The sequence below is a fragment of the Haematobia irritans genome, chromosome 2, assembly GCF_050003625.1.
Source record: "Haematobia irritans isolate KBUSLIRL chromosome 2, ASM5000362v1, whole genome shotgun sequence".
Classification (NCBI taxonomy): Eukaryota; Metazoa; Arthropoda; class Insecta; order Diptera; family Muscidae; genus Haematobia; species Haematobia irritans.
In genome coordinates, this window is record NC_134398.1 from 24,073,643 (window position 1) to 24,096,095 (window position 22,453).

A 22,453-nucleotide genomic window follows, 5' to 3' on the forward strand; every position below is an offset into this window, starting at 1 on the left:
AACTGACATAAAATTTAAAAAACAAAATCCAAAATTTTTTTTTATAGAAAATTTATTAAAAATTTTATTTCTATAGAAAATTTTTGTAAAATTTTATTTCTATATAAAAATTTGAAAATTTTGTCAAAATTTTATTTCTATATTACATTTTTGTAAAATTTTATTTCTATATAAAAAATTTCCAAAATTTTATTTCTATTGACAAATTTTCCAAAATTTTATTTCTATTGAAAAATTTGTCAAAATTTTATTTCTATTGAAAAATTTGTCAAAATTTTATTTCTATAGAAAATTTTTTCAAGATTTGATTTCTATATGAAAAATTTTGTCAAAATTTTATTTCTATAGAAAAATTTGTCCAAATTTTGTTTCTATAGAAAATTTTTTCAAAATTTTATTTCCATAGAAAATTTTGTCAAAATTTTATTTCTATAAAAATTTTTGTCAAAATTTTATTTCTATAGAAAATTTTGTCGAAATTTTATTTCTATAGAAAATTTTGTGATAATTTTATTTCTATAGAAAATTTTTTTGTATAGAAAGTTTTACTTTTATAAAAATGTTTGCCAAAAATTTTGTCAAAATTTTACTTCTATAGAAATTTTTTTAAAATTTTACTTCTATAGAAATTTTTTTAAAATTTTATTTCTACGGAAAATTTTAATTCTATAGAAAATTTTGTCAAAATTTTATTTCTATATAAAAATTTTCCAAAATTTTATTTCTATTGAAAATTTTGTCATAATTTTATTTCTATAGAAAATTTTGTCCAAATTTTATTTCTATAGAAAATTTTGTCAAAATTTTATTTGTCGTTGTTTTCAAATCGCCATGTGAATTCAAATCGATGATTTGACAGTGGCATAGGAAAAGAGATATGTTTGTTTCGAATTTATTTCGGCATAAGCCGGCTATCAATGTAAAACCTTTTTTCGGAGGGTTCAAGTGTGGTTTTTGTTGGGTTTAATAAACTGCCTGAATTTATTCTGATAATTGGTTGATAGTTTTGCTGCAAGTAGAGGATGCTGATGAGGAATGTGGTAATTCCGAAACGTGCGTCCATCCAACCATCTTGCAGTCTATAGGGCTTTGCCCAAATAAATTTGACAAACATTCTTTTCCTCTGTTGGTTAAGCTACTCTTGTAGTTTAGTCAATGTATGGTTTTAAGCTGAAATAAAAAAACAACGACAATGCTTAAAGAACAAAACCAACAATAACAAAAAAAAAAAAAAAAAAAAAAATTTTATTTCTATAGAAAATTTTGTCAACATTTTATTTCCATAGAAAATTTTGTTCAAATTTCATTTCTATAGAAAATGTTGTCAAAATTTTATTTCTATAGAAAATTTGGTCAAAATTTTATTTCTATAGAAAATTTTGTAAAAATTTTATTTTTATAAAAATTTTTGCCAAAAATTTTGTCAAAATTTTACTTCTATAGAAAATTTTGTCAAAATTTAATTTCTATAGAAAATTTTAATTCTATAGAAAATTTTTGTAAAATTTTATTTCTATATAAAATTTTGTTTAAATTTTTTTTCTATAGAAAATTTTGTCAAAATTTTATTTCTATAGAAAATTTTTGTAAAATTTTATTTCTATATAAAAATTTTCTAAAATTTTATTTCTATAGAAAATTTTAGTTCAATAAAAATTTTATTTCTATAGAAAATTTTGTCAAAATTTTATTTCTATAGAAAATTTTGCCAACATTTTATTTCTATAGAAAATTTTGCCAAAAATTTTTTTCTATAGAAATTTTTTCAAAATTTTATTTCTATGGAAATTTTTGACAAAATTTTTGCCTAAAATTTTGTCCAAATTTTATTTCTATAGAAAATTTTGTCAAAATTTTATTTCTATCGAAAATTTTGTCAAAATTTTATTTCTATAGAAAATTTTATCAAAATTTTATTTCTATAGAAAATTTTGTCAAAATTTTTTTCTATAGAATTTTTTTCAAAATTTTATTTCTATGGAAAATTTTGACAAAATTTTATTTTTATAAAAATGTTTGCCTAAAATTTTGTCCAAATTTTATTTCTATAGAAAATTTTTTTAAATATTTTATTTCTATCGAAAATTTTGTCAAAGTTTTATTTCTACAGAAAATTTTGTCAAAATTTTATTTCTATAGAAAACTTTGTCAAAATTTTATTTCTATAGCAAATTTTGTCAAAGATTATATTTCTATAGAAAATTTTGTCAAAATTTTATTTCTATAGAAAATTTTGTCACAATTTTATTTCTATAGAAAATTTTATGAAAATTTTATTTCTATTGAAAATTTTGTCAAAGTTGTATTTCTATAGAATTTTTTTTTTAATTTTATTTCTATAGAAAATTTTGTTAAAATTTTATTTCTACAGAAAATTTTGTCAAAATTTTATTTCTATAGACAATTTTTGGCAAAATATCATTTCTATAGAAAATTTTGTCAATTTTTTTTTTCTATAGAAAGTTTTATTTCTACAGAAAATTTTGTCAAAATTTTATTTCTATAGAAAACTTTGTCAAAATTTTATTTCTATAGCAAATTTTGTCAAAAATTATATTTCTATAGAAAATTTTGTCAAAATTTTATTTCTATAGAAAATTTTGTCACAATTTTATTTCTATAGAAAATTTTGTGAAAATTTCATTTCTATTGAAAATTTTGTCAAAGTTGTATTTCTATAGAATTTTTTTTTAATTTTATTTCTATAGAAAATTTTGTTAAAATTTTATTTCTACAGAAAATTTTGTCAAAATTTTATTTCTATAGACAATTTTTGGCAAAATATCATTTCTATAGAAAATTTTGTCAAAATTTTTTTTCTATAGAAAATTTTGTCAAAATTTTATTTCTAAAGAAAATTTTGTCAAAATTTTATTTCTATAGAAAATTTTGTCCAAATTTTATTTCTATAGAAAATTTTGTCCAAATTTTATTTCTATACAAAATGTTGTCAACATTTTATTTTTATAAAAATTTTTATTTCTATAGAAAATTTTTCTTAAATTTTATTTCTATAGAAAAGTCCATTGTAATTCCTTTAATTGGCCTCCTAATATCATTGAAATGCTTAAATAAATGGAAATAAAAACTGAGTAAATAATATAATATCTCCTTGAAAGTATGCAAAAGTTTCAAGTGGAATTTTTTAATGTAAAAAAGAGTTGCTTTACCTGTGGAACAGGCAAAAAGCTTTCAAATTCTATCTACTCAAACAAACAATACCCATTGAAATTCAAGCCTCTAAAAATAACATTAATAATATAATAACATAACCTATTTCCACCTCTTTAATTAACTTTAATAATATGAATGTGGTTTTAGGGGGATATACCAATCTGGATTGTTGAATATGCAATTGAAAGATTTGAAAAAATAAAGCATATGCCTAGGGTAAAAAATTATTTTTGGAAGTTATCGATGATTTATGCATTCAGGTAGCATTATCCTAATGACTTTAAAGACAATTTGAGCCATTTGGGAATAATATTACTAAGCATCTAATAAATTTAAGAAGATGTATTTAAGATTTAATTCTATTTAGAAGATTAGATTTTTATGTAGTCTAATTTAAATATAATGATTTCATTAAAAATTAAAGTATACTTTAAGGCGAATATTTACTGTTCATAAAATTTTTATTATATAGCATAGGTTTAGGCTTTAGTTTATTATGTTTGGAAATTATCGTTGATTTATGCATTCAGATATCATTATCCTAATGACTTTAAAGCTATTTGGGAATAATATTACTAAGCATCTAATATAAGAAGATTTATAGAACATTTAATTTTATTTAGAAGATTAAATTTGTATGTAAAGTCTCTTTTAAATAAAATGGTTTCATTAAAAATTAAAGTATACTTTAAGGGTTAAATTTTCTTTTCATAAAATTTTTATCACATAGAATAGGTTTAGGCTTTAATTTGATTTTTTTTTTTAAAATAAACAAATTAATCTTCTTATTGCCTTTATTGTTATCCTAAGCATTTCAAATACACTGAACTTCATACTTGCAATTTCATAGCATATTAAGAATAATTGATAGCCATAGATTTCCAACAAACAAATCATTTTAACTAAAGCAAAGCCATAATGCGATTTTTGAAGGAAATACGAAAATTTATGAAGCCACATTATTATTCTACGAATCTTCATGGCCAAATTAAGACAAATAATTTTGGAAAATAGCAAAAACAAAAAAAAAAAAACATACTCCATAAGACACATTGTTGTTACTAATACTTGACTGGACCGACCATGAGCTTATTATTTAAGACTGTTCATCATCAGGCTTTAAGTACCGTAATTTATTGTGGCAATTTACGTTAATTATTAATAACCGAATTTATATAAATCTACACCGAAAAATATAGACAATGATACACATACATAGAATGCTATTGATGGTAAAACACCAAATGGACTACAAATAGAAGCATTTAAGGAAAAGCTGAAAGCAGAAACGACAAAAAAATAAGATGAAGAATAAAAGAAAAAAAATCTACCATGTAATTGCATTTAGAACACGAGAAAGAGAGAGAGAGAGTGAGGGAGACAGTGGCCCGGAAGTATATATCATTTGGTAAAAATGGAATGATTTATTTATGTATACGAAACGGAAATACACTCGAGAGGTGTATTACAAAATAAGGGCACAGCATAGGCAGACATCATATTGCAGGACATACAATAGTTGGGTTTTCTAGCAATTGTGGAAAATTCCCTAAGCAGGTATTTCAAAACCTTGAAATTCCAATACCAATCAAAAATATGATATAGATTCGCTCTTATCAATGAGTGCTGACTGATTCTATGTTTAGCTCAATGACAAGAGACCTCTCTTTTATAGCCGTGTCCGAACGGTATTCCAGAGAATCTTTGAAACACTCAGAAATGTCACCGCATTACTGAGATGCGATAATCCATCACGCTGAAAAACGTTTTGGTGGTCGAAACTGGGATTGAGCCCATAACCCTTTGCATGCAAGACTCCCAAAATGTAATATATAGTTCTGCATGAGAGAAAATATAGGACTAAACATAATTTTATATATTGCAAAAATTTGTACTAATTGCCCAACATAATTTCAAGTTCCTAAAAATATGCAATGAATTTGCAAAAAAAAACTATTAAAAAAATTCTCTATGGCAATAAATACTTACTGATTATTTTTACTGAACTTGCATTATTTTGAAATTTTTCGTTTTGTATTAAGATTAAGAAAAATATAATAAAAATCATATTTATAACATCATTCTATGCTCCTAAAAATATGCTATACATTTGTAAAGCTCTATTAAAGAAATTCTTAAGGGAACGAATTTTTACCGAATATTTTTATTGAACCATCACAATTTTAAAATATTTATTCTTTTTTTTTTGTATAAAGAATTAACATATACCCTATACACAAAAAAGGGAGGAATTAGTGAGGAATCACGCCATATTTTTTTAAGAATAGGCAAAATAATGTTGTCAATATTTAGTTAATCCTAAAAACAAGCGATCTCTCGTGCCATGTAATTTTTCTTTTCTTTAAAGTGCTGCTCCTCAAAAACTTCAAAAATTTTTTGTTTTTATTTAAAAGATTTTTTTTTGCGAAAAATATCAATGGACAATATTGAGAGAATATAGTTTAAAAACCATGCTAAATCTCTATTTCGAGAAAATCTTACCCCTAAAAGAGAGAAGTTCACCCACAGTGGTGGTATCACAACCCTAGGGGAAATTAGTGCAAATTGCCACTAATGGACCCATTACAGGACTGGTACTAGTGCTCCAGTTTATCAACATTTTTAATTGTCATATAATTGATTGGTTTTTTTATATTCACTTGATATTAAAATCTTTTTGAATCCACACTTTTACTACAATACAACTATCAGAATTATTTATTGTTCCTTTCTGGTGCGATATGGATGGAAATAGGGTCCTAAAAGTTTGTACCAGACTGTTTCATGAGCACTTGTCTACGGGGTAGTCCTTCTAAGTTGTTCCAGGACGTGTCCTTTGGGATGAGTCCAAGTCGAGTCCTAAAGTGTAAATTTTCCCAGCCAATGACAAACCCGTGTTAAAGTGACCTGTCCATTTCATACGCTTGGACCAGAACTGTGACTGGTCCATACGCACCAGGGACTAACCCTGTACCGGTCCTGGGGTTGATCCATTTCCCGTAGGGAATGGACTGAATAGTCTAAATGAGGCTGATATATCGGGCTGTCACCTAACCTACCCCTAAAATTATGCAATGTTTTTTAATAATTCTTATATTTTACTTGATATAGTTTAACTTTCTTTCTTTAACAGAAAACAATAATAGGTTATAACTAAAATAATTCTGAATATGAAGTTTTTTTAATTTATTTTTTTTATTTTTAGCTATTTCAGGGTTGGTTAGTTACTGATTAAAAGTGACAGTCGGGAAAATGCAATATACCATGGTGATTGCTTTTGACAAACATGTTTGATGAATATTGACATACACAAAAAAAAATTCTGATTCAATCGCGAAATTGAATCAATCAAATTTTTAATCGAATATGTTTTAAAACTCAATTAAGACTACAATTGGAAAAATTTTCGTGAAATTTTTTTCTGTGTAGAAAAAAAAATTATATGGATAAATCTAAAGCTGTTGAAGAGAAATAAGAAAACCTTATGACTAGGTGAAAGAAAGTAAAATAAAACATTAAAAATAAAATTTTCAGTTATTGCCCCTTAAAGTATGCAATATTTTATTTCCTATGAAATTAAGGAAAAAATCGAAACCTGGAATTAATACAAACTAATAAAGGCATTTAATCGGTTACAAAAATGATTCAATCACGAAATTGAATCAATTGAATTTTTTTTAAAACTCAATTATTGTGAATTTTTTTTTCTGTGTAGAAAAAAATTATAGGGATTTATCTAAAAGCTGTTAAAGAAAAATAAGAAAACCTTATGACTAGGTGAAAGAAAGTAAAATAAAACCATCAAAATAAAATATTAAGTCATTGCCCCTTAAAGTATGCAATATTTTATTTCCTATGAAATTAAGGAAAAAAACATTGAAAACCATTTTGAAATAAGAGATCTCAAAATCGAAATCTGGAATTAATAAAAACTAAAAACGGCGTTTAATCGGTCACAAATTAATAAAAACTATAATTAATAAAAACTAAAAAAGGCACTTAAGAATTCCGATATTTTATCAATTAATTAATATTAATAGGGATTTTGACTTAATTTTTTTTTCTTTAAATTAAAGGTAAATGTCTTTTGTCGTTGTTAGTCTGATATCATTGCAGGCTGGCTTATATATACAAAAATACCTTGCGTTTTCCCCAAAAATATTAAACAATTTATTAAGAAATCCATTTTTCTTACCAAAAAACAAAAAAAAAATCACTACTAACTTGCCCTCTGTATAGAGAAGCATTACTTATTTTCATCAAAAATAGAATTGTTTTGCTTAATTTAGAGCTCTTGACTTAAATTTTGAGTTAAGAATTGTTCATCCTTTCATTCTTTATTGTATATTAAAATAATAATTTGTGTTATCCCCAAAAGTATGCAACATATTAATAATAAGTAATTTAAGGGTCTTGACTTAAATTTTGAGTTCAATTTTTTTCATCCTTTTATTCTTGCTTTTTTATATACAATTATACTTTAGTGTCCCCAAAAGTATGCAACAAATTAATAATAAATATTCCACAATTTATTGAGAAATTTATTTTTCTTGCAAAAAAATCACTGCTAATTTTTCCTCTGTAGGAAGAAACACTATGTCTTTTTATCAAAAATAGAATTTTGGCTTAATTTAATGGTTTTGACTTAAATTTTGAGTTAAAATTTTTTCATCCTATCATACATTTTATATACAATTATACTTTGTGTTATCCCCAAAAGTATGCAACAAATTTATAATAAATATCCAACACTTTATTGAGAATTTTTTTTTTTCCAAAACCACTGCTAATTTTCCCTCTGTAGGAAGAAACACTACTTATTTTTATCAAAAATAGAATTTTTGCTTAATTGAATGGTTTTTACTTAAATTTTGAGTTCAATTTTTTTCATCCTTTTATTCTTGCGATTTTTATATACAATTATACTTTATTGTCCCCAAAAGTATGCAACAAGTTAATAACAAGTATCCCACAATTGATTGAGAAATTTATTTTTCTTGCCAAAAAAACACTGCTAATTTTCCCTCTGTAGGAAGAAACACTACGTCTTTTTATCAAAAATAGAATTTTTGCTTAATTTAAGGATCTTGACTTAAATTTGAGTTAAAATTTTGTCATCCTTTCATACTTTTTATATACAATTATACTTTGTGTAATCCCTAAAAGTATGCAACAAGTTAATTATAAATGTCCAATAATTTATTGAGAAATTTATTTTTCTTGCCAAAAACCACTACTAATTTTCCCTCTGTAGGGAGATACACTACGTCTTTTTATCAAAAATAGAATTTTTGCTTAATTTAATGGTTTTTACTTAAATTTTGAGTTAAAATTTGTTCATCCTTTTATTCTTGCTTTTTTTTTATATACAATTATTCTTTATTGTCCCCAAAAGTTTGCAACAAATTAATAATAAATATGCCACAATTTATTGAGAAATTTATTTTTCTTGCCAAAAACCACTACTAATTTTCCCTTTGTAGGAAGAAACACTACGTCTTTTTATCAAAAATAGCATTTTGTCTTAATTTTATGGTCTTGACTTAATTTTGAGTTTAATTTTTTTCATCCTTTTATTCTTGCTTCTAAAATTATACTTTATTATCCCCAAAAGTATGCAACAAATTAATAATAAATATCCCAAAATTTATTGAGATTTTTTTCTTGCCAAAAACCACTACTAATTTTTCCTCTATAGGGAGATACACTACGTTTTTTTTTTATCAAAAATAGAATTTTTGCTTAATTTAAGGGTCTTGACTTAAATTTTGAGTTAAAGTTTTTTTCATCCTTTCATACTTTCTTTTTTATATACAATTATACTTTGTGTAATCCCTAAAAGTATGCAACAAGTTAATTATAAATGTCCAATAATTTATTGAGAAATTTATTTTTCTTGCCAAAAACCACTACTAATTTTCCCTCTGTAGGAAGAAACACTACGTCTATTTATCAAAAATAGATTTTTTTCTTAATTTAATGGTCTTGACTTAATTTTGAGTTTAATTTTTTATCCTTTTATTCTTGCTTTTTTATATAAAATTATACTTTATTATCCCCAAAAGTATGCAACAAATTAATAATAAATATCCCACAATTTATTGAGAATTTTTCTTTTCTTTTTAAAAACCACTACTAATTTTTCCTCTGTAGGGAGATACACTACTTTTTTTTTTATCAAAAATAGAATTTGTGCTTAATTTAAGGGTCTTGACTTAAATTTTGAGTTCAAATTTGCTCATCCTTCATCCTTTCTTTCTTGCGATTTTTATATACAATTATACTTTATTATCCCCAAAAGTATGCAACAAATTAATAATAAATATCTAAAAATTTATTGAGAAATTTATTTTTCTTGATAAAAACCACTACTAATTTTCCCTCTGTAGGGAGATACACTACGTCTTTTTTACCAAAAATAGAATTTTTGCTTAATTTAAGGGTCTTGACTTAAATTTTGAGTTAAAATTTTCATCCTTTTATTCTTCATCCTTCATCCTTTTATTCTTGCTTTTTTATATACAATTATACTTTATTATCCCCAAAGTATGCAACAAATTAATTATAAATGTCCAATAATTTATTGCGAAATGTATTTTTCTTGCCAAAAACCACTGCTAATTTTCCCTTTGCAGGAAGAAACACTACTTATTTTTATCAAAAATAGAATTTTTGCTTAATTTAAGGGTCTTGATTTAAATTTTGAGTTAAAATTTGTTCATCCTTTCATACTTATTATATACAATTATACTTTGTGTTATCCCCAAAAGTATGCAACAACTTAATAATAAATGTCCAATAATTTATTGAGAAATTTATTTTTCTTGCCAAAAATCACTGCTAATTTTCCTTTTGTAGGAAGAAACACTACGTCTTTTTATCAAAAATAAAATGTTTGCTTAATTTAATGGTTTTGACTTAAATTTTGAGTTAAAATTTTTTCATCCTTTCATTCTTTCCTTTTTTCTATATACAATAACACTTTGTGTGATCCCCAAAAGTATGCAACAAATTATTAATAAATTTCCTTGTTTGTTTTGGAAAAAAAAACACTACTAATCTACCCTCTCTAGAGAAACACACAATCAAGGAAGTATTACTTAAACAAAAGGATATATAAAAGGACCTTGCATCCTATGGGTTTCTTCCGCTTAAGCCATACCAATAGAAATCAACGAAAACTAATGTTTAGGCGATTATTTGTTTAGGAAGTTAATGCTAAAGATAATACGAAAGACCAAACTTGATGGGTACGCTTACTATTGGCAAGAGAGCATTAGTGGAGACCAAACACCCAAAAAAAGGACATTAGGCTTAACGAAGCTTCATCTGTTGGACGAAGGAAAAAGGAAAATAAGTTGTAGATGTAAGGTAATGAAGTGACATAAAATAAAATTAACACAAATGGGTGTTTATTATTTTGCCCCCCTCTGCTGTTGTTTTGTGGTTCACACAAATATAAGACATTCATCCACATACACAAGTTTAGCATTCTATACAAGAGGCACTAGATCCTCAAATATGTACGAACGAATGCAAACAAAAAATGCCTATTATGTTATGGGTTATGTGTATTCGATGTTTCTATGACTATGAGCAAGTTCATGTAAAAATGGAAATTTAATTCCGTAGGAAAGGAAAAATATATTCCTTCAGATTTTCAATAAAAATTTTGAAGAATTGAACAGACTTAACTCAAACTAGTGGAAGAAGGAAACACCACTTCTATAGCAATTGGAGGATATTATATAAATAGTTTTACCACAGGTATATAGTTTAACACATTAACTTTATATAAATTAAATAATACATATACAACCTAAAAGTATGCAACAATTTTTCCAAATTCTTTTTCTATATAACACATATTTTGTAAAACCGTGTGGGCTGGTTTGTTTTCCAGGAAAAGCCCCATATAGAATGTAGACTATTCATCAAGTGACCTAACTTTGTATCTATTGCTCCCTTACAAATATTGGTTTTTTGTTCTATTATGTTTCATTTATTTTTTGAAGCATTCACTTTTAATTTATGGTCATTTTTAGCAGTGTTCTATTATTTAGATTTATTGCCAAAATATATGTTCACTATGTGTTCATTGTTTGCTTTCTATATCACTGTGCTTTTGAGACCACAATGAACAATGAACGTGCCGCAAACAAAAAAAAAAACAAAAAAAATTAACAGACAATATTTGGTGTAGATTCTTTTCTACTTTTGACATCGCAAAAGGACTATGTCCTTGGTGTTGTTTTTTCCCCTATATGTTTTGTTTTGCTGTCTGACCATCAAACATCACCAAATGTATGACTCTGTATTATTTATTTGAAATGAAATAATTTGTTTTAAACACAATAAAGAGGAAAAAAAGGCGAGTATAAAAAATGAACCTAGACCATGATTAATACGAAAGGAAATGAGTATGTGCAGTTTTATTAATTGCTTTTTCTGGATACATTTATATGTATGGTTGGAAATTGTGGGTTTTTCTAAAAGCTACCAGAAATAAATATATTTGGAATAGTAATAAGCTAAGTTCAGGCCACATATGTACGTAAAGCCATCGTATTGTATATATTTGAATACATCAAGGCCATTGAAATAGAAGCATATTTTTAGGGTTATTAGAAAAAAAAAAAAACAGAATAATAGACAAGATTGTAATGTTAATGGTTTTGATATCAAATATTCTATACACTGAAAAAAAAGCATGAGCGATTCCAAAGATTTTGTCTTTACTTTAACAATTTTGGTATTGATTCCGAGCCAAAGAATCGGAGATCACAAGTTAGGATATTTTAAAGACACAATTCTTTTTTAAATTTGGATTTTGTGTATTTGCTTCTGGGAAGCAAATTTTGATTTTCCTTTTTTTTTAGATTTTATTCTTCATATGCTATCAAAGTTCTTTAAAACTGGTTTTTAATGACAACTTTATTTTCCAAATTCAGGCTCGACTTCCAGCAGAAATTATGCTATGTTGCAAGTAAAAAACATCTTTAAAATAAAGAGTTGAAAAACATGTCCTATTTTTGTAAGATGTTTGGCTTTGTAGTAAAGTTGCATAAAGGCAACAAATTTAAATTTCTTTAAAATTTTAAAGAATTTTTTCTGAACTTTTAAAGTCAAGTTGACCTTAGCCCAAAAATTTATTTTTTCTTGTTATGATACCAATTTTTAAGTAAATTCACTTAATTATAAGGACAATACGACTTCAGTGAAAAGCTTATCGACTTTTGGACAAGGAAAAAAAAATTATATTAGAGAAATGCGTCTTCTATGCTAATCAAAATGTGCATTCAATGCAAATTGAAAATTTCGTATAGAAGTAAATTTTAATGAAATATCCCATAAAAAGTAAATTTCGACAAAAATTTCCTAAAGAGAGAAAATTTCGATCAAATTTCCTACAGAAAGTAAATTTCAACAAAAATTTCCTAAAGAGAGAAAATTTCAAGGAAAATTCCTATTAAAGTAAATTTTGACGAAATTTACTATGGAGAGAAAATTTCAACCAAATTTCCTATGGAAAGTAAATTTTTAAGAAATTTCCTATAGAGAGAAAATTTTGACCAAATTTCCTATATAAAGTAAAATTTCCTATATAAAGTAAAATTTCCTATATAAAGTAAAGTTCGCTATAGAGAGACAAATTCCAGGAAATTTCCTACAGAAAGTAAATTTCAATGAAATTTTCTATATAAAGTAAATTTTGTCGAAATCTGCTATAGAAAGAAAATTTCCCCGAAATTTCCCATACAAAAGAAAATTTCGACGAAATTTCCTGTTGAAATTCAATTTCCGCCAAAATTCCTATAGAAAGTAAATTTCAACGAAATTCCCTATAGAAAGTAAATTTCGATGAAATTTCCTATAGAAAGTAAATTTCGATGAAATTTCCTATAGACAGAAAATTTTCTACAAAAAGTAAATTTCCTATAGAAGGTTAAGTTTGACGAAATGTGCTATAGAAAGAAAATTACCATAAAATTTTTGTATCAAAAAAAAAAAAAAAAAATCGACGATATTTCTGTTGAAATCAAATAAACAAATTTCCGAGAAAATTTCTATAGTAAAAAAATTCCTAAAGTAAATTTTGAAGACATTTCCTATAGAAAATCAATTTCGATGAAATTTTCTATAGACAGAAAATTTTTACAAAATTTTCTACAGAAAGTAAATTTCGATGAAATTAAATTTAGACGAAATTTCCTATATAAAGTAAATTTAGACGAAATTTCCTATAGAAAGTAAAGTTTGACTAAATTTGCTATAGAAAGAATATTTCCATGAAATTTCGTTTACAAAAAATCGACGATATGTCTTTTGAAATCTAATTTTCGTTAAATTTCCTGTAAAAAGTACATACCGACGAAATTCCCTATAGAAAGTAAATTTCGACGAAATTTCCTATAGAAAAATGACAACGCAGAAAGTAAATTATTACAAAATTTCTTACACAAATAAAAAAAAAAACGAAATTTCCGTGAAATGACCTATAGAAAAAATTTCCATGAAATTTCCTATACAATGTCGACAAAATTTTCTATATGAAGTAAATTTCGACGAAAAATTTCTATATGAAATTAGAAAGATATGTAAAAAAATAATTTTTTTCACAAAATTGCAAAAAAAAAGTCGAGGAAATTTCCTTTAAATAAAATTTCGGCTAAATTTCCTTTGGAAACAAAATTTTCACGAAATTCCCTAAAATTGGCGAAATTTTCTGTTTAAATTAAGTTCTCGTGAAATTTCATATAGAAAGTAAATTTTAAGGAAATTTCTTAACAAAAGTAAATTTTGATGAAATTACCTATAGAAAGTACATTTCGAGTAAATTCCCTATTGAAAGTAAATTTCGACGAAATTTTTTATATGAAGTAAATTTCAACAAAATTTCCTATAGAAAGTAATGTTTGACGAAACTTGCTATAAAAAGAAAATTTCCACGAAATTTCCTGTTGAAATTAAGTTTTCGTGAAATTTTGTGTAGAAAGTAAAGTTTAAAGAAAATTTCCGGTCAAAAGTAAATTTTGACGTACTTTACTATAGAAAGAAACTATCCACGAAATTCCGTATACAAAAAATCGGCGATAATTCTGTTGAAATCAAATTTTCGTAAAATTTCGTATAAAAAGTACATATCGACAAAGTTCCCTATAGAAAAAAATGTCAACGAAGAACGAAAATGTCGCCGAGCATTTCTATAGAAAATAAATTTTTCCAAACAAAAAAATTTACGAAATTTCCTGTTGCAATTAAATTTCCGTGAAATGACCTAAAGAAAAAATGTCAACGAAATTTCCTATACAATGTCGACGAAATTTTCTATATTTTCTACAGAAAGTAAAGTTTAACAAATTTTCGATAGAAATAAAATTTCCACGAAAATTCCTATAGAAAACAAAAATTCAAAGAAATTTCTAGGTGAAAGTAAAGTTACGAGAAATTTCCTATGGCAGGAAAATGGATATGAAATTGTTTATAGAAATTTATAAAAAATAATTTTTTTCATAAAATTTCATGTAGAAAAAAAATGTCGAGGAAATTTTCTTAAAAAAAAATCGGGTAAATTTCCTATGGAGAAGTAAATTTTGAAAACATTTACTATAGAAAGCAAATTTTCACGAAATTTCTTATAAACAAAATGTGCGCAATTTCCAATTGAAATTAAATTTTCGTGGAATTTCGTATAGAAAGTAAATTTTAAGGAAATTTTCTATAACAAATAAATTTTGACAAAATTTTCTAAAGAAAGTAAATTTCGGTGAAATTTCGTATGCACAAAATGTCGACGAAATCGTAAAATTCTACAAAATTTCCTACAGAAAGGAATTTCCTTTTGAAATAATATTTTCCTTAATTTTCTATAGAAAAAACATATCGACGAAATTCCCCATAGGAAAGGAAATTTCGACGATATTCCCAATAGAAATTAAATTTCGAGGAAATTTCGTTTAAAACGAAAAATTTGGACAAAGTTCACTATAGAAAGAAAATGTTTACAAAATTGCCTACACAACACATTTCGACGAAATTCCCCATAGGAAAGGAAATTTCGACGATATTCCCTATAGAAATTAAATTTCGACGAAATTTCATTTAAAACGAAAAATTTCGACGAAGTTTACTATAGAAAGAAACTATTCACGGAATTTCCTATACAAAACAAAAATAGGCAAAATTTCCTGTTGAAATTAAATTTTCGTGAAATTTTGTATAGAAAGTAAATTTTAAAGAAATTTCCTATAACAAATAAATTTTGACGAATTTTCCTAAAGAAAGTATATTTCGGCGAAATTTCGTATACAAAAAAAAATTCGACGAAATTTCTTGTCGATAGTACAATTCGACAAAATTTCCTACTGATAGGAATTTCCTATTGAAATTAAATTTTCCTTAAAATTTCTATAGAAAAAACATTTCGACGAAATTCCCCATAGGTAAGGAAATTTCGATGATATTCCCAATAGAAATTAAATTTCGAGGAAATTTCATTTAAAACGAAAAATATGGACGAAGTTTACTATAGAAAGAAAATTTTCACGAAATTTCCTATACAAAACAAAAATTGGCAAAAATTTCCTGTTGAAATTAAATTTTCGTGAAATTTCGTATAGAAAGTAAATTTTAAAGAAATTTCATGTAACAAGTAAATTTTGACGAAATTTCCTAAAGAAATTAAACTTCAGCGAAATTTCGTATACAAAAAATGTCAACGAAATTTCTTGTCGATAGTACAATTCGACAAAATTTCTTACAAAAAGGATTTTTTTTTTAAATAATATTTTCATTAAATTATCTATAGAAAAAACATTTCGACGAAATTCCCAATAGAAATGAAATTTCGACGATATTCCCAATAGAAATTAAATTTCGACGAAATTTCATTTAAAACGAAAAATTTGGACGAAGTTCACTATAGAAAGAAAATTTTCACGAAATTTCCTATACAAAACTAAAATTTCCTATACAAAACAAAAAATTCTATAGAAAATTAATTTCGACGAAATTCCCAATAAAAAGGAAATCTCGAGGAAATTTCATTTAAAACGAAAATTTTGGACGAAGTTTACTATAGAGAGAAGTTCACCAATGTGGTATCACAATGGACTGAATAGTCTAAGTGAGCCTGATACATCGGGCTGCCACCTAACCTAACCTACTATAGAAAGAACATTTTCACAAAATTTCCTATACAAGACAAAAATTGGCAAAATTTCCTGTTGAAATTAAATTTTCGTGAAATTTTGTATAGAAAGTAAATTTTAAAGAAATTTCCTATAACAAGTAAATTTGGGCGAAATTTCCTAAAGAAAGTAAATTTGGGCGAAATTTCGTATACAAAAAAAATATCGACGAAATTTCTTGTCGATAGTACAATTCGACAAAATTTCCTACAGAAAGGAATGCCCTATTGAAATTAAATTTTCCTTAAATTTTTTTATAGAAAAAACATTTCGACGAAATTCCCAATAGAAATTAAATTTCGAGGAAATTTCATTTAAAACGAAAAATTTTGACGAAGTTTACTACAGGAGGAACATTTTCACGAAATTTGCTATACAAAACAAAAAATGGCAAAATTTCCTGTTGAAATTAAATTTTCGTGAAATTCCGTGTAGAAAGTAAATTTTAAAGAAATTTCCTATAACAAGTAAATTTTGACGAAATTTCCTAAAGAAAGTAAATTTCGGCGAAATTTCGTATACAAAAAATGTCGACGAAATTTCTTGTCGGTTGTACAACTCGACAAAATTTCCTATAGAAAGGAATATCCTATTGAAATTAAATTTTTCTTAAAGTTTCTATAGTAAAAACATTTCGACGAAATTCCCAATATAAAAGTGAATTTCGAAGAAATTTCCTATAGAAAGTTAATTTTGACGAAATTTCATTTAATACGAAAAATTTTGACGACGTGTACTATAGAAAGAAAATATTCACGAAATTTCCTATACAAAACATTTCGACGAAACTTCCAATAGAAAGGAAATCTCGAGGAAATTTCATTTAAAACGAAAAATTTGGACGAAGTTTACTATAGAAAGAAAATTTTCACAAAATTTCCTATACAATACAAAAATTAGCAAAATTTCCTGTTGAAATTAAATTTTCGTAAAATTTTGTATAGAAAGTAAATATTAAAGAAATTTCCTATAACAACTAAATTTTGACGAAATTTCCTAAAGAAAGTAAATTTCGGTGAAATTTCGTATACAAAAAATGTCGACGAAATTTCTTGTCAATAGTACAATTCGACAAAATTTCCTACTGATACGAATTTCCTATTGAAATTAAATTTTTCTTAAATTTTCTATAGAAAAAACGTTTCGACGAAATTCCCAATAGAAAGGAAATTTCGACGAAATTTCCAGTAGAAAGTAAATTTCGGTTAAATTTCCTATAGAAAGTAAATTTCGACGAAATTTCCAGTAGAAAGTAAATTTCGACAAAATTTCCTATAAAACGAAAACGTTGGACGAAGTTTACTATAGAAAGAGAATCTCGACGAAATTTATATAGAAATTAAATTTTGACGAAATTTACTATACAAATAAATTTCACGAAATTTCCTGTTGAAATTAAATTTCCACGAAATTACCTATAGAAAGTAATAAAATTCGACGAAATTTCCTATATTAACTAAATTTCGACAAAAAAAGTACACGTAGCTCATATTGAATATTCTTTTATCCTTGTCTTAGTTATTTTAAATATTATTATTATTAAGTAAAAAATGTTTTCCATATATAAAGAGAAATCTTCCATGCTTTAATGTATTATTGGAGGGAAGAAAGTTTCAATAAATGGATTTAATAAACAAAAATTTTAAACAATGATTGTGAACTTTCTTTCATTTGTTTTTTTTTTCTTTTCAGTGCGTCATACATTTACATTTATTTCAGGTAAATGTAAAGCATATTTTTTGGCTTTAGCTTGTAAAGAATTATTATTAGCGAAATGAAGAGAAAGCTCTAAAATTATATAGCTTGATGGCTATCAGATTTTCGTTGCAATTTTATAAAATGTCAAATAATAATTACGGGCTAAAATGTTTGTAAACTGTAGCCTATTTTGGGGCTTTGAATACATTTACATTTATTTCATGTAAATTTTAAGCCTATTTCTTGGCTTATATAGTTTGAGGCTTGGCCCGTCAGATTAGTTTCAATTTTATCAAATATTTAATTATATCTTAAGGGCGAAAATGTTTGTAAACTCTAGCATATTTTGGGGCTTTGAAATATTGCATAATTTTTACATATTCATACTTATACATATACAAATATTTCATATTAATAATTTAAAATATAAATAATAAATATATACCATAATATCTATCCATTCGATAGCTACAGGATGTTTTATATATCTATATAATTTGTAACACAAAATATATATAATATTATTTTTGGTACTCACGGACTGCATCAATAACAACTGGCGTCCAGATTAGCAATACGAGGAGGACTGTGACTGCAACAATATTGGCTGCTGTTGGCAATGCTGCCACTTGCAGCCCCATTATTTACAACAAAACACTCGGAGACACACACAAACGCAGAAAATTGACTTGAATGGCTGGTTGCTTCGTGAATGGTATAGAGACCAATAGTGAGGGGTTTTTTGTCGAAGAATTCAACACACCCTGAAAGTATGCAATGCTTTTGGCAAATTTATGTTGCAGCTGTGTTTTTGAATGTATATACAATAGATGGAGCACCCAGTAAATATGATAACAAGAAATCCTCGTTAACGAAAGAATAGCATACAATGGACGAGGACAACAAAATGCCAAGAGACAAGACCACAACAACAAAAAAACCCAATAGCCGGCTTTATTGAAGACAGTAGATGATGACGATGGTGTTTAACGGGGTTTAAATACAAGTAGCCCAATATCTGGGAACGACGATAACAACAACGATGAGATTAACAGAAATGTCGAAGACAGATGAATCACTTCGCTTTACTAGACTTACTCTATGGCTAGTAGAATAATGATGAGGAGGTATCAAAAATTGCTTTTGAAAATTCCTAAGACTGATTTTTTTTTTATTTGGTATAAAATATTTATGCTTTAAACTATTTGTGTTTGTTTTTTTTTTAATATACAAAGTGGAAATTTTCAATGAAAATATTTTACAAAAAATGATGTTGGAGTAAAGATTTAGTTATTTCGTTAAAAATATATGGGGATAGTGATTGTTGGTGTAATTACAGTTTATTTGTTGTTGTTTTTTTTTTGTTGTTTTGTACAAGAAGTTGCGTAATTTTTCGTGATTACGTTTTTGTTTTGTAAAGAGGGTGAGTGATGATATTTTTTTTGTTTTTGGAATTTATAATATAACAATTATTTAAAATTTCAGTCGTTGATTAAGATGGTGTTGATTTTGGTATATAGTTTAAGCCGAAAATCATCGGATATTACAAGATGTGTGAACAGATGCGATGTCATCATCATCATTAGCAGCATGGCAGCCAGGAGGACATTTATCAAGTTGTAGGGGAAATTTTCGTTTGTTTTTGTTTAACAAGTTACGTCGTAGATATATGATGGCCGTGATGTTTGAGGTAAAGAATCAAGCCATTAAAATCCATTTGTTGGCATGTGTCACGCAATATTTAATAAAATAAAAGCCATGGTTGGGGATATATTTGTGGTAAAAGTTGAAAGGTCGCACCAAACACCCACAAAGGATATCAAGTTTGGCGCCCAAATTATTGGCGAATGTGTCAGCAATGTAAACACAGCAGTTAAGTCACCACCAAAATGAACAAGGTGGTGAATTTTGATAAATGAACGAAATTTTGGGGAAAATTATTTAAATATTTTGGATTGTGTTTTTGTTGTTGATATCCAGTTGAAGTTTCGTATATTTCCGTCGCCCCAACAGAATTACGAATTAATATTTTAATTTGTCATCAATTTCATTATTGTCGAGCGAAATTCATGGGTTGAATAATAGTGTTGATGGTGGTAAGGTCGTCGTTTTTTGGTTTTTAGGTATCCCCAAAAGTAGGCAACGAAAATTTCATTACCATAAAAATTTTGTTTTTTTGGAATAGACAAGGGCGTGTGTGCGTGTTTTGTTGTTGTTTTGAAATTAGCATAGGTTGTAATAGTTGTTGTTGTTATTATTTTTGATATCACGTAGGCCAACAGCAGCAACAACAGCGGCAAATTGCGTTGTTTTTGTGAAATATATGGAATTATAGATGGGAAGAATTGTTGTATTAATTTTCTTACTCTGGACTTTTTACCTGGACTCTATACGCTTAAGGTTTTCTCAAGAGAATAATATTTTATAAATAGGAATTCCTAATTTTAAATATAATTTCCTAATTCTCCTATAAGGCCTAAAACCAAGTTTTTGCTTTTGCTAGATTTTTCTATATAATTTTTATGATATGGGACATTGATCTAAATTTTTTTTATTTAGTATACGAGAAAGCTGTAAAGAAAATGACAAAAAAAGAAGAAAAATTATGTTAGTATAGAAAACAATTTTGTATAGATATGATCACAAGCCAAACATGTGTGAAAATTATGTGTGAGAACGCAGATATAAATTTTTTTTCGTAATATTAAATCATTGAATTGCCAAGTATGTTTTGTGAAACTTTAAAAATTTCCGAACATTATTATTTTTTTATTTCGTTTTACTTTCTTTTTTAAATTTATATATCTTTATAAAAATTTTGCAAAACTTTGATTAAAACCTATAGTTTTGGTAATATTTTTTTTTTTCAAATAACTGACTGTTGATGGTAAAAAACACATACATTTTTTTGACTAAAAAACCTCGAATGAAGATTTTGTCAAAATTTTATTTTATAAAATTTTGTCAAAATTTTATTTCTATTGAAAATTTTGTCAAAATTTTATTTCCATAAAAAATGTTGTTGACTGTTGATGGTAAAAAACACATACATTTTTTGACTAAAAAACCTTGAATGAAGATTTTGTCAAAATTTTATTTTATAAAATTTTGTCAAAATTTTATTTCTATTGAAAATTTTGTCAAAATTTTATTTCCATAAAAAATGTTGTCAAAATTTTATTTCTATAGAAAAGCCAGATATTTATTACTAAAGAAAATTTTGTCAAAATTTTACTTCCATTAAAAATTTTGTCACAACTTTTTTTCTTCAGAAAATTTTGTCAAAAATTTACTTCTATGGAAATTTTTGTCAAACAACTATTTCTATAGAAAATTTTGTCAAAATATTGTTTCTATAGAAAATTTGGTCAAACATTTTTTTAGAAAATTTTGTCAAAATTTTATTTCTATAGAAAATTTTGTTAAAATTTTATTTCTATGGAAAATTTTGTCAAAATTTTATTTCTTTAGAAAATTTTGACAAAATTTTATTTCTATAGAAATTTTTTTTTTTAAATTTTATTTCTATAGAAAATTTTGTCAAATTTTGTCAATATTTTATTTCTATAGAAAATTTTGTTAAAATTTTATTTCTATAAAAAATTTTGTTAAAATTTCATTTCTATAGAAAATGTTGTCAAAATTTTATTTCAGTAGAATATTTTGTCAAAATTTTATTTCTATAGAAAATTTTCTCAAAATTTTATTTCTATAGAAAATTTTTTCAAAATTTTATTTCTATGGAAAAATTGGCAAAATATTTTTTCCATAGAAAATTTTGACAAAATTTTATTTCTTCAGAAAATGTTGTCAAAATGTTATTTTCTATAGAAAATTTTGACAAAATTTTATTTCTATAGAAAATTTTGACAAAATTTTATTTCTATAGGAAATTTTGACAAAATTTTATTTCTATAGAAAATTTTGTCAAAATTTTATTTTTATAGAAATTTTTACCAAAATTTTATTTCTATAGGAAATTTTGTCAAAATTTTATTTCTATAGAAATTTTTCTCAAAATTGTAATTCTATCGAAAATGTTGTCAAAATGTTATTTGTATAGAAAATTTTGTAAAAATTTTATTTCTATAGGAAAATTTGTCAAAATTTCATTTTTATAGAAAATTTTGTCAAAATTTTATTTCTATAGAAAATTTTGTCAAAATGTTATTTTATAGAAAATTTTGTCAAAATTTTATTTCTATAGAAAATTTTGACAAAATTTTATTTCTATAGAAAATTTTGTCAAAATTTTATTTTTATAGAAATTTTTACCAAAATTTTATTTCTATAGGAAATTTTGTCAAAATTTTATTTCTATAGAAATTTTTCTCAAAATTGTAATTCTATCGAAAATGTCAAAATGTTATTTGTATAGAAAATTTTGTAAA

At 25.2% G+C, this 22,453-nt stretch overlaps 1 protein-coding gene across 1 annotated transcript in view; it reads right to left on the reverse strand.

Moving 5' to 3' along the window:
- The window catches only part of Lar (tyrosine-protein phosphatase Lar), a gene marked incomplete in the record, with an annotated part of 1,210,349 nt that overhangs the window by 687,745 nt on the left and 500,151 nt on the right, over positions 1-22,453 (reverse strand). The window contains 1 exon segment of the mRNA XM_075293564.1: positions 18,601-19,263. Coding sequence (XP_075149679.1) covers positions 18,601-18,703 — 103 coding nt within the window.